At 33.4% G+C, this 13,242-nt stretch overlaps 3 protein-coding genes across 4 annotated transcripts; 1 reads left to right on the forward strand and 2 right to left on the reverse strand.

Annotated features, from left to right (window-relative positions):
- Positions 1-191: 191 nt before the first annotated feature.
- On the reverse strand, positions 192-3,728 carry LOC122315089 (selenoprotein H). The gene is made up of 4 exons (XM_043130849.1): positions 3,324-3,728; positions 2,666-2,762; positions 1,649-1,708; positions 192-622 (listed from the first exon to the last, which is right to left on the reverse strand). The coding sequence occupies exons 1-4, from the start codon at positions 3,560-3,562 to the stop codon at positions 542-544; spliced, it is 477 nt and encodes a 158-aa protein (XP_042986783.1). The 5' UTR covers positions 3,563-3,728; the 3' UTR covers positions 192-541.
- Positions 3,729-8,149: 4,421 nt separating this feature from the next.
- LOC122314912 (probable plastid-lipid-associated protein 8, chloroplastic) lies at positions 8,150-10,575 on the forward strand. Its single transcript, XM_043130561.1, has 4 exons — positions 8,150-8,441; positions 9,376-9,499; positions 9,814-9,993; positions 10,256-10,575. Exons 1-4 carry the CDS (start codon positions 8,214-8,216, stop codon positions 10,447-10,449), a joined length of 726 nt encoding a protein of 241 aa, XP_042986495.1. The 5' UTR covers positions 8,150-8,213; the 3' UTR covers positions 10,450-10,575.
- A 270-nt stretch (positions 10,576-10,845) lies between these two features.
- Positions 10,846-11,861, reverse strand: LOC122315220 (protein FAM32A-like). Of its 2 annotated transcripts, XM_043131024.1 has the most exons (3): positions 11,717-11,861; positions 11,417-11,552; positions 10,846-11,267 (listed from the first exon to the last, which is right to left on the reverse strand). In XM_043131024.1, the coding sequence occupies exons 2-3, from the start codon at positions 11,550-11,552 to the stop codon at positions 11,014-11,016; spliced, it is 390 nt and encodes a 129-aa protein (XP_042986958.1). In that variant the 5' UTR covers positions 11,717-11,861; the 3' UTR covers positions 10,846-11,013. The 2 variants fall into 2 exon arrangements, with proteins under 2 accessions (XP_042986958.1, XP_042986957.1); XM_043131023.1 differs by having other exon boundaries at positions 11,417-11,807.
- Positions 11,862-13,242: the final 1,381 nt, after the last annotated feature.

The raw sequence follows: 13,242 nt of genomic DNA on the forward strand, positions 1-13,242 counted from the left end.
TGGAGGGTATTTCCAACTTGTTATGAATAAAAAAACTTTTGTAGGCTTAAAAATCTATCCGATTCAATGCATCATAGAGCCAAAGGCTGCAAGTTGCAAGTTGACCCAATAGAGGAACAAAAAACATAAATGAAAGACAGCAAGCAGCAAGAAAACAATGACTATCAAAGCAATGGACAGAGCACACAAAATCCATGGAAGTGCGATTTTGGTAATTCTTTTACCATGAAGGCAACTTGCTTCTTTCAAGCACTAACAAAAAGGTGCTGTTACGACAATCAAATTGTTAAATGGGCCTAACCTGTATGCATCACCTCACCCAGTCGACAAAATCCAGAATGACGGTCAATGTCTAAGTACCCTCATCTTCACAGCTCACAATGTTAGTACTACTGGAAAATAGTATAGCGAATGAACAGATATTAGTAATAAGGTTTCTACCATAAGAGGAAGTTAACACGGTTAACTTCGCGTAGTACTAGTACTACACCAAAATCACTGTCACGGCAAACGCCAAAATCCACATGCAAGTACTTGGTTATCATTTGATCTTGTCAATAATATCAGAGATGACTTTGTCCATCTCCAGAGCCTTCATTGGTGCAAATGGTCGCTTCATGTCCTGTAAAATAAAAAGCAGAGACGACCGGGTAACCGAGAGGATGATCAGATGTTTTCCACAACAGTTTATTGAAAAAGCCTTATTGAGAAAAAAAGAAAGATTTTGGCATATGCTTATCATCTCAAAGGCCTGCCTCTCGTACAAGAATGACAAAGCCACAACATTACCATCATTAGATGATAAGAAATCGAGGGTTGAATGAGAAGCTCCATGCCGCATACAAAATCTAAATCTAGAACCTGGAAAATGGTTGGAAGTAAAATGACCCCCCCCCCCCCAAAAAAAAAAAAAAAACCACCCCAAAAACAAACAAAAGTGATGCAGCCTTTTCCTATAATCAGACAACTCCAACATATTATTACCATCAATGTCATGCAGAATACAATAAAGCCATTAAATATCAAAGGAACAACAAATGCATGTTAACTACATTAACATCCTGAGAACATCATATGATGTAAACCTGTTTGGGAGAGCATTCATTTTATGTAGAATCAATAATGGGGAATGGATCCAGCGTTTATTTTCTCTAGGAGAAAGCATACATATTTGTAGTGCATATCATTCAAAAGGCATATTCCTAAAAATGTTCAACTCTCTCTCTCTCTCTCTCTCTCTCTCTCTCTCTCTCTCTCTCTCTCTCTCTCTCTCTCTCTCTCTCTCTCTCTCTCTCTCTCTCTCTCTCTCTCTCTCTCTCTCTATATATATATATATATATATATTATGAATTAGTATTTTCCTTCTTTTTTTGTTTGGCCGGGCAAAGGGGGATGGGGAGAATCCACGCATCATAAGAGGCCAAAGATGGGGGAGTATAGGGCTAACCCAACCTTCATAAGGCCGTGGCGGAGCCATATATATATATATAAATTATGGACTCATTCACTTCGGGGATAAACTATGATAAACCCACAGTTACGCTTCCGCATCAAAGTAAGATATACACAAAGCATGCTAAAGGTCTCACAATTGAAAAAGATAAAAAAAAAAAACAAACTATGAAGTTCACTTGGGTGTAACATTTACCAGAAGACTGATGAAAGTCTCACCACCATCCTCCCTTATTTCAAAGCAACCCTTTCTCGGCTGTTGAAAAGAAGAAAAAAAATGAATCAACTCACCATGCCCATCATGAACTGGAAACCAACTTAAGATCAGAAGTATCTAATAAGAAAAAAGAAGTCTATTTCAGTAAAGGATGTATTGTTAATTGTGGTATGTAAGAGTAGGATTTGGAAATCAAACAAGTAGAAAAACCGGGTGGCTGTTTTGGAGCTGCAAACAGTAACCAATACAATATTGTGGTAATTTTCGGGGTTATTTGGAAGCAATTTTATGCATGATTATTTCAGAACGGTGGAAAAATCAATTAGTATTTACGACAAAAACCAACTTTTCTTTTTTTTAAAGTAAATTAGACTTAAGCTTAAGTGGCACAAAACAGGGATGTTCACGTGATTTATACGCACAAAGCAAACAAGGAATGGCAAAACTGACAAATTAATAAAAGAAAAAAGTTTGCCAAAATTTTGATTTAATTCATCAGCCAAGGGACATCATTTGACTTCGAAAAATGTGGCCATATATATATATATATATATATATTTTATAAGTAAAAATGTGGCCATATATAGCAAGCACAGAAGTTGTGTGGATAATCAAAAGATGGCATGTGTCAATGATCATAGCACCATGTATCACAAGGAAGTTGGCCGCGCATATTCAAGATAAGGCATTCGAATTGAAGATCCTTGAAAATGACAGATGAGGTATTCGTGATTGTAGTAGCGATAAGGTTTTCTAGGTCTGATTCAGTTTGGACTACAAGCATTCTAATAGTTTCATTGCTAAATAAAAAAAACACCACCTTTTTCCCTGGCAACAAATGAACCATAAATCAAATCGACCAGGTAAACTGACAGTAGGATGGGAGACAGAGACATTATTTTCATCACACTTATCATGATATCTGATGGCTTTATCATTGAAACAATGCCTACTAATTAAATTTTCGGAAAAGAAAATTACATTCGCTAAGGATACCTTATTGGGATTGACGAGCACTGTGATACCAGAAACACCTTTCTCCAAACCTTCTTTCACCCTAATGGCCCTTGTCTTGAATGAATTGCATTGTTTGCTAGAGTCAGGCAACAAATATATTAGGAAGAACAATAACGGAGAAAGTTTATTTCTTCTCAGCAATAGGCTGCTATCAGGGAGATAAAGCAGAAATCATGGAACAACCTCTTGAGAAATATTCTCCATGATCATCAAAGAAAATGGCATCTTACACCTAACAAGACTTCGACTCACAGTAGGTTTATATGTAAATAACTGCTATCGAAACCAGATTCACTCGGTCCTTGCCAGAATTATAGAAAGCCCTAACGAGCTTCCTAATAATAAGAAAGTAAAAACATTAACTAAATAAACCCAGCCAAATAAGCTTATGCAACAGTTTTGTTTACAAAAACTGAGCTTCCTTTCTTTTGTTCCTGGATACCGAACGAAATCCACACGACAACCTTGAAAACATAACTATCGTCTTTCCCCTACTACTATCGGCAACAACAACAAAAACCGAGAGAGACAGACAGAGAGACAGAGAGGACGTCAAAGTTTCACTTTCCTTCTGCTTCGCATTCCAACCCAAACGAAGTAATTAACAAACTTTCTTTCACTTGAGCAAGAAACTAACCAGTGCTCAATCACTATGGTCTTCGTCTTCGCCGCTTTCGAAATTTCATTCCCTTGCTCTTCTTTGTTCACGACCTTCTTGGCCTTCTTCTTCTTCGGTACGTCGGTCCGGGGCGCCTCAGACACGAAGTCAACCGAGTTTGTATTGACCGCTCGCTTAGCCGCGCTCCGAGTCACCCTCATTGGCAACTTGGGCTTTCGTGGTTCTTCCTCCGCGACTCTTCGTTTCTTGGGTGCCATTAATCCAATAGAGAGAAACCCTCTATCTCTCTGTAGGATACACGCGCGCACTATGCTTATGGTGTGTGCATAACAGTTGGAGGACGCATTGATATTTTTTATGCTTTCCCGCTAGGTGAATTTAAACGGACGGTCAGGATTTTTCTCGTAGACAGATGACTATGTCGTCAACAAATGAAACGGGAAGCGTCGCTGATTCGCTGCATAATTCCATACGAACGGCTCGTCTCCATATTCACACTTTCTCCGACAATAAAATTTAAAAAAAAAAAAAAAATAGTGCCGAAGAAGAAAGATTGCAAAACATAAGTCAGTGTATTAACATATTAATTATAATAAAAATTATTATAATTAAAAATATATATCAATAATTTTTATATTAATTTGGAAACTTCCACATCAACAGTGTGAGTGTGGAACAAATAAGACTTCTAAATAAATTTTCTCTGCAGATATATATAAATTATTATTTTATAATTTTTAGCAATTGAGGAAGGTGTAAAAACTATAAACATAAAACATAGAAATCATAGTTGATAAATTTGATTTCGTTAAAAATATAATACTTACAAGAAGAGTAATTCTCAAAAAGACTAAAGGCAAAAGATATGAAAAAAGTTTTACACAAATAAATTATTTTGGAAATGAGGATTGAGAGCATAGAAGGGTTTCAAATAAGATTTTTCTTAATATAAACGCTTTGGCTGGTGTCTCCCACAAGAGCTTATTATCAAATATCAATAGGGATATGCCACATAAGGGATTGATGAAGACACCGTCCTCTTTGCATTGTAGGGAATCTTTCTACATAATCCTGACCCTCTCTCTCTCTCTCTCCACATCATGACCTCAATAACTGGGTAGTTCATGTCAAGGGGGGTTATGAGACGTGCAAGAAACACATTGAGAGAGTGATAATTCAGAGGATCCAAGAGAATACTACAAATGCTACATACAAATTGGAATTTTTCCCAACTTCTCAACCCATTTGATGTCTAAAGACATCAACATCCAAGCCTTTCACTTTTGTATTTAATTAAATTTTGGGTTCCCATCACTGATATACGCATCTTTTGACTATAGATGCATTCAAACCCCATTAAAAAAATATTTAAGAGAGAGAGAGACTAAAAAAATATTTAAGAGAGAGAGAGACTAAAAAATAATAATAATAATAAAAGACTACATTATAATTTCTTTCCCACTAAAATCGATGCTTAATGGGCAATTTGCAAGTGAATATTGATATAACATTTTGGAGAGCCAACATCTCTTGGCAAAAGATGCCAAAGTTTTGCACATTCATTTAGCATTGAAGAAGAATAGGAAAATAAAAACAAGTTAAAATATGAGATCAAGATCTTCTATGTCATTGTCCAGCCACAAGCAGTCAATCACGAACGTAAACATAATGTCGAGTTAAGGATTTCAATTTTGATCTTGGGCAATGGGAGTAGACCATTCTACTTTCAGATTTCGAATTAGGGATTTTTGCAATGAGAGAGAGAAGAGAGAGGGGGGTGGGGGTATGCACAAATGATCCCCTATAGTGCATGTCCCCATTGGTCTTCGTCAATCCCTTACGTGGCATGTCTTTATTGTTCTCCAATAACAAGACATCGTAAGAGGCATCGGTTATAAGTTATTATCTTTTTTGAATGTCTTCCTTTGTTTACAAACTTCCTTTTATATGTACTAAAATAGTGTAACATTCTACACAATAATTAATAATGGACACCTAAAGTTTTGTTTTCACGCGTTGGTGGATGAGTAAAACCAATAATGCTTCTGAGTGAAGTTGATCAGTAATCTAATAATGCCTAAAGTTGCTTGTCTTTATGCATTGGTGATTTGAAGAGATAATGCTTATGACAGTAATCAATAATGCTTATGCTTTCGTGTTAAAGTGACTATCATGTTGAATAATTAAGAAAACAATAATCTTCTAGAATCACATAATAATTTGAGGGTCATAATCTATAAGTTCCAAATCAAATGGACTTGAAGAAATTAGTTGAAGTAATATCACAAATATCACACATTGATGATGAAGAAGATTTGTTACATCAAGTTAGATTATCTCAATTATAATAAGTCACATTATCACCAATTCAACAGACTTATTATCACCAATTCAACAGACTTTTCCTTATCATGTCAACTCATATTTTCATCCTACACATCTCATGGACTCTCGTGAGTCACCATAATTTGATAACCAACGCTACGAGGAAAACAACATAACACAGTAACAATATAATATATATTAATTTATATTATTATATAAATAGGCAGTATAGTCAGGCATATGTATGAATATTAATTTATATTAAACAAAGTGTAGTTTAGTAAAATTATAACTTTTTTAATAAAGTGATTTGATTATATTTATTAATTATAAATTAAATTATAAGATAATTGTAAAAAGCAGTAGATATGTCTAGACTACCAGCCCATGCACCAAATATGTTATTATATAAACATACAAAACTGTTACATGTTTTATTGGAAAATCTAAAGATAATGTATTAACCTACTCGTCAATAGACTCAATAACATGTCAATTTATATTTATTTACAAAGTTTTGTTACTCATCATCATCATATAACATACTATATTTTTTTTAAAAAATTAATTAAATTATTATATTCATTATCTATACACCACATATTTCGTAAGAGTACAAAATTAAAAAATTAAGTGTGGTGTGAAAATGATTAATATAGTTTTTCTTATTCATATAGCATCTCGCATAACAGATGCAAAATAATTATTTATTGTGAATAAAAGGAATTGAAATGGGATATAATATCCTAGTTTTCTCAATGAATCCTATATTTTGTGAAGTAATGATACCTTTTGCAAGTAAGCATTGGATTAGCCAAATGCCAGTGCTTTTCATATCCTATAGAATGTTGATGAAATTGAATCCACATTGATTAGCTAAACATTTTTTATATGAAATATTAGCTACAACAAATCCATCCCACATTCCATATATGAGAAGAATGATAGCTTCTTCAAATTAGTATTTTATTATTTATTGTCTCATATTCATCTCACATTTGAGATTATTATATTATAGATATGAGATTTTTATGGATTGTACATGTGATATTTTTATTTACATATGAGATTTCATCATCTATCTACATATGATATTATTATATTATAGATTGTTGGATTGTGAAAATGAAAATGAATACGACTGTTGGAAGTTATTGAAGATTATGAAAATAAAATAGAAAAGTAATTAAAAAAAATAAAAATTAATTAAAGAAATATAAATAAAAATAATAATATTTTATTATTATTGAAAATGTGATGGCTAATTCAATGTAGATTTTAAGTGTTGAATGATTAGTTAAAAGTTAAAAAATTACATATTCTTTAAAATTTAAAGATTTATATGATCAATCAAATGCCAATGCTCTTATTAAAAATCCCAAAACCCAAACCAATTCAAAACTATACTTACTGTGGCCAATGGTAAACAAGTAAATATATAAAGTAAAAACACAATAAGGAGTTTGAACTCACCACTACTGTCAAAATACGTGGAATTCCAGTTCTCTAAGTAACAAAAACATTCACCATACGAATTAAGAAGTTGTGAGAGAGATATAAACCATATTTCCATATGTAATAAAAGTTCAAAAGGGTTACGAGGAATTATTAAGCCAATTCACTATTATCAAAGAATGTGACTCATAATAGCCTCAAGCACATCTAGTTGGTAGTAATGATTAAGAGCCCGTTTATGTACTTAAAACATCTCAATATATATATATATATAATAATGAAATAATTTGAATTAAACTATTTTATTTAATTTTTAAAAAAGAGAGATAAAATGTTGAATAAAAATATTATAAAATTAAAAAATGTTTGAATATAAAATTTTAATTCCATTTTTATTTTAAAATTTGAAAAAATAATACAATTTGTTGTGTTTTGTTTAGGATTTTGAAAAAAAGGAACGAATAAGTATATTAGATGTAAAAATTTGAAGTTTTGAAATTGAAAATTTTTTAGGTTTAAGAGATATTTAGGAAGAAAATATATTAATAATTGTGAATAATTGTGTTGCCAAACAGACTCTAAGTCAAGTCACATTTAACTGATGCAACACAATTTAATTGATTGTATATATTAAATTATTTTTAAAAAATTACATCAATTTACATAATTGAATGCGAGTGATTTTGTATAAAGAGTAACATTCATCTATTATCAAATATCTTTAATTTCATAACAAGATAAAATATATATATATTAAAAAAGAGAAGACATACTCGGTGAAATTGCCTCCATTTGATTTTCATTTGATTGACATTTTTTTTAAAATTGTGTTCATCGGGATTAAATATTTTATGTAAGAAAATTAAAAGCTGGAAAAAAATATTTTTAAAAAAGTCGGTAAAGACTTCAATCTATTCATCTATCTATCTGGTAAACGGCCCAAATCCGCTCCCAAGATAAGGCAAGAAATCAAGATGTCCACGTGGCGACATAACACCAGTCCTTCAATTGTAGTGGGTCCTACTGTTGATTTCGATGCCTACGTAGCAAATGTAACGAATTCTGACCCGGAGCCTTTTGCCTTGCCCGCAAGCGTTTTCGGAAGGCAGAGTCCCCAAGTCCGATTCCATGGCAGTGCATTCGTCAGCTCTATTACCTCCCTCGTTCAGTGCTGCGGAGCATTCGAAACACAAACTTCTAAAGCCTCGCTCACTTCCCTCCAGCCCACCTCCCATAGTCTCACTTCATCATCACCGCCGCCAGCGCAAAACATTGAGAATTTTGGCCTCGGTGTCGGTCTCCAAACCAGAGGTGTGGACCAGTCCCGATGATCTTGTTGCATCTATTCTCTCCAAGGTATATCCATTTACATCATTCTCAGCCCGTATGTCTTGCTTTATTTATACTTTCTTGTATTTTCCCAGAATCTTATTCGTACCCATTACGGAAGCCATATTGGCAAATTTCTAAGATTCGATGGAGTAGAACGTGGCTAGTTTTTTGTTGTGGGAAGATATTTTCCCAATTCATTCTTGAGCCCATTCAAGAATGCTAAGAGGCAACGAGGACTATTATGCACTGCATAAGATATCGGTGGAGGGAACAAAATTATTCAGATGCAATTTTTAACTAATCACTGCAGCATCTTATTCTTCTTAAGGGCTTTTAATTCCTTTTCCTTTTTTAGATTTACAGAGAGAAAAATTAATTTCAGTGTTCCTAAAACAGGACATAGATTGAATCTCTATGACTAGTCTTAGCAATCGATGGTAATTGTAGCCAGGATATATGATCCATTGAGCAAATCGAGTTCTCTAAAAAAATTTACATTTATGGGAAAGTTTTGTAATGAATAATTACTGTATTTTTATAGATTAGTTTAGTTGAATATAACAAGAAGAAATTATTCATTTAGAAATTAAGGAGCGCTGCCACAACCAGCCAAGAAAATAAAAAAAGATTTTCACAGCAATTGGTTTATCCAGAGTAAGAGTGCCAGTAGGGGTATCAAGGGGATACCTGTTGATTTTATCGTCATTTGCGAGAGTCCATATTCGATCATAGACATTAGGCAGTGATGTATTCAACCTGTATTGAAGTTCCTCAATTTCATTTGTTGTGCTACTATTGCTGCTCCTGTTGTTCCCGCTGCCGGTTGTATGATACCATTGACATTACCTTTTCTTTTACTTTTCAAATATAACAACCAACCTTTTGTTTTTGGGACACGGAGATGTTATTTTCTCACTACTCCTAAATATATGACCCTTAAGTTATATCTCCGAATCAGGTCACACAAACAGATAGAGGAGTTTTGCTGAAAAATGAGGAACACGAAGAGGTAGCTGCAGTGGCTGAAGAATTGCAGAAATATTGCGTTAATGAGCCTGTGAAATGCCCTCTCATATTTGGCGGTAAAACCTATACAGTTTTGCTAAACCTTCTGATTGATTCTGAGAATTTCCATGAGTGCTGCTGAATTAGATCCTTTTTTTTTTTTCCCTAAAATGTTATTATTTTCTTTCCTTTTTATCTTTTAAATTAAACTATCTAGTTGAAAGATGAAATTTGACACCTTTCCAACATCTTGAAACTATTTATCTCGTGTCATGCAATGAGTTCTAGCTGAATGACATATTGAAACAAGGTGCATGAGATACGTACTTAGAAGTTTGAACTTTGAGCTTCATACGTGTAACTTTTCATTTCCTGCTTAATATTTTTACAGATTGGGACGTGGTGTATTGTTCAATGCCAACATCGCCTGGGGGTGGCTACAGGAGTGCATTTGGCCGCCTTGTTTTCAAAACAAAGGAAATGATACAGGTTGTTGAAGCACCCGATATTGTTAGGAACAAGGTCTCCTTTTCTGCTTTTGGGTTTCTAGATGGGGAGGTCTCTTTGACAGGTATGCCATCAACAATTTTACTCTATGAAAGGGAAAATCCATATTCGTACCGTTGTACATCGATCTCCTTGGGAATGAAACTAAAACCTTATCACTTCTGAATCATGGACTGTCTATGGCTTAACCAATTGCTAAGAACAATTTGTACAAACTTTTGAAGCTGGCAAAGGCCAACATAGGCATGCTTTAGTGTCTGTAAAGTTCTCTAATCCAACATGCAAGGTTGACCAAAATGAATGAATTTATACATGAACATGGACAGGAACACTGAAGGCTCTGGATGATAAATGGATAAAAGTTGTATTTGAGGCACCTGAACTGAAGATAGGAGCTCTGGAGTTCAGATATGGTGGTCAGAGTGAGGTTGAACTTCAAATCACGTACATAGATGACAAGATAAGGTTGGGGAAGGGCTCCCGAGGTTCTCTATTTGTTTTCCAAAGACGCTACTATTAACTGTTTGAATTTTGAAATGTTTATTACTTTTGGGGAACATTTATCTTTCTTTTTGCACTGCCTAATTTGTAATATCAATGGTTTTGTATTAATAGCCTTCGATTGACATGCGAAGTCTTTTCTCAAGGTATATGTTGCAAATGTAGTATTTTTTTTAAATATTAATTCGGAGATTTTTTATCCGGTTAAATCCCATACGCATTCTCTGAAAATGCACGTTCTTAGTTGAATGTCTTCAATTGTATTACTTCGATGTGCATATAATGAAATAAGAAATACTTTAATTATAAAAAAAATTCATAAAAGTAAACTCAACATGTTTTAATATAATACGTGGATTATAAAATTTACTTTTATTATAAAATATATTTAATAAATTATATAAAATTACGTATGTTTGATCAAATATAAAATCTGGGTAATTTTTATTAGAGACAACCACTAGTATTTTATTAAAACAAAAGAGAGAGAGAAAAGACAGTAGTACTTTCTGGAGCCGGGAGTCCTAATGCTCTCTCGGCATGTGCAATACAGCCCAACAGTACAGAGAAAAAGGGAGGGGGCTTAGCCAGGCCCAACTTTGGGAATGTCATAATGCTCGCTCAGATTAGCCAGATACTGATTGAATTCCTGAATCCGATCACGGTGCGATTTGGTGGCCATCTTGGCCAGCATCTGAAGCTCTATCTTTTCCCTCTGGTGGAGATACCGCCTCTCTGCCGGTGTCAGATGATCATCATATGCAGCTGCCTGCACTCTCCCACCATCTTTCGCAGTCTCATCCATATCTTCCTCCCTACGAAGATCGCTTGACAAGCCTATAACATCATCCAACACAACAAAACGTAACATGAGCAAAATGCATACAATAAAATCCGAAGCATCTTAATGCATTTATCTTCAAATGATCTTACAAAGAATCCTAACTCGTTTTCCTTGAAAACGGAGGATGATGTCAGCCACCTACCAATTGTTGCGGCCTTATAAAATCGGTCGGAATGCTTCTCCCGTTTCTTTTTCTTTTGAATCCCTCCGGCTTTCACATCCAGGGCTTTGCCCTTCAGCTTCAGCTTCCCAAAAACGACGTTCTCATACACCGACATCTTTGCAAAAAGGAAAACGAGCGAAGTTTAGGGGTTTTAGTGCTCGGAAGCTTCGCAGAGATTGATATTACTATGACAACAGATAATAGAAATTAGAATCCTTGAGAGAGAGAGAGGGAGAGAGAGAGAGAGGGTATGCGAGCAAGGATGGACGCTGCTCGGACCTGCGAGACTTCTAGAATGTCCGACAATCCGAAATCAAGCTAGCTTTGTAAGTTCGCCACGAACATTCTAGTGTTTCCACTCACGGGAAAATGGCAGTATCGCTTTTAAACGTATACATTTAAATCTATTTACACTCATATCTAAATTCGGAATGTACATTTTGTGTGGCATTATCTTTCGCTTGCAGGACGAAACAAGCATCACATGGTAACAAGGGGAAAGGAGAGTACAATGGATTTTATATTCTACAATGTTAATTAGGCTATAGCTCCGTAACTCCGTTTGATGGTAAGAGTATTTTAAATTATCTATAAATAATAATGAAATAATTTATAAATAATAAAAAATTATTTATAAATAATAGTGAAGTAATATGAGAATAAAATAATTATATTTCTAAATATATTATATGTGAAATAATTTATTTACAGGTAACTTTTTGATGGATTCAACACATTATTTGAATATATTTTTAATAAAAAAAATTAATATTTTATTTTTAATTTTTAATTATAATAGATTTCACAATAAATAATAATCGACTTATCAAACTTATACCTGCAAGTGGCTAATCTTTTTACTTTTAAGTTGCACACAGGTTTATAATATAAGGATATTTCAATTTTTTCTCAATTGAATTTTGTAGTATTTATTAAATATTTAATAATGTTCGATTAATTCTATTCTAGTTATAAAATTTGAAATAAACAAATAGAAATAAAAAATAAATATTATAATATTTATTAAGCATTTATACACTTCATACAAATTGTTACAAATATTTCACAATTATATCAAGATCTCTTAAATATTTATTATAATTTAAGACCTACAAATAGAAGAGATATATGTATAAAGTAGCTTTAAAATATTATAGGTCCATTTCTTTTTTTACTTGAGATCTACAAATTAAAATAATAATTATTTTGTGATACTACTTATTTATATAGGAAAATGCCTACTCACAATTCTCATCTATTGTCGTTTTATTTTGCCTAAAGAAATATTTTTTTAATAAATGTGTATTCTTTTTATTTTTAAAATACTGTTTAAGGGAATTTAAAAAATATTTGAAAAAAAAAAGAAGAAATAATAACACAGTCGGTGGCCACTCTGTGACGCCCCCAAATTCCGTTTGTGATCAAACGGACATTTGAAGCGTCGAGACATGCAACACAAAGTTACTTACTCCCGTTTATGACATATAAGATGCAATGTTCCTAACATGCATCTAACAATATGCAATATTTGCAGCGGATAATTTTTTTCTTTATTAATACTATGCACCAAATTGAAAATATCTCAAATGCTTAAAACATACTTCATACATAAAAACCTATTGAACAATTAAGATCACAACACTAGTCCAAAATAGTTATAATCCAAAAGTATTGGAGATGCAACTCCATCGTACAAGTAGTAATTTAACTACTATATTAACATTAACGACGCACCGTCGTTCAGTCGACTGTGTCTAGTTGGTCAGCTCATGATCCTCCTTCAGGTCCTGTAACAAGATCTACCA

The sequence above is a fragment of the Carya illinoinensis genome, chromosome 7, assembly GCF_018687715.1.
Source record: "Carya illinoinensis cultivar Pawnee chromosome 7, C.illinoinensisPawnee_v1, whole genome shotgun sequence".
Classification (NCBI taxonomy): domain Eukaryota; kingdom Viridiplantae; phylum Streptophyta; class Magnoliopsida; order Fagales; family Juglandaceae; genus Carya; species Carya illinoinensis.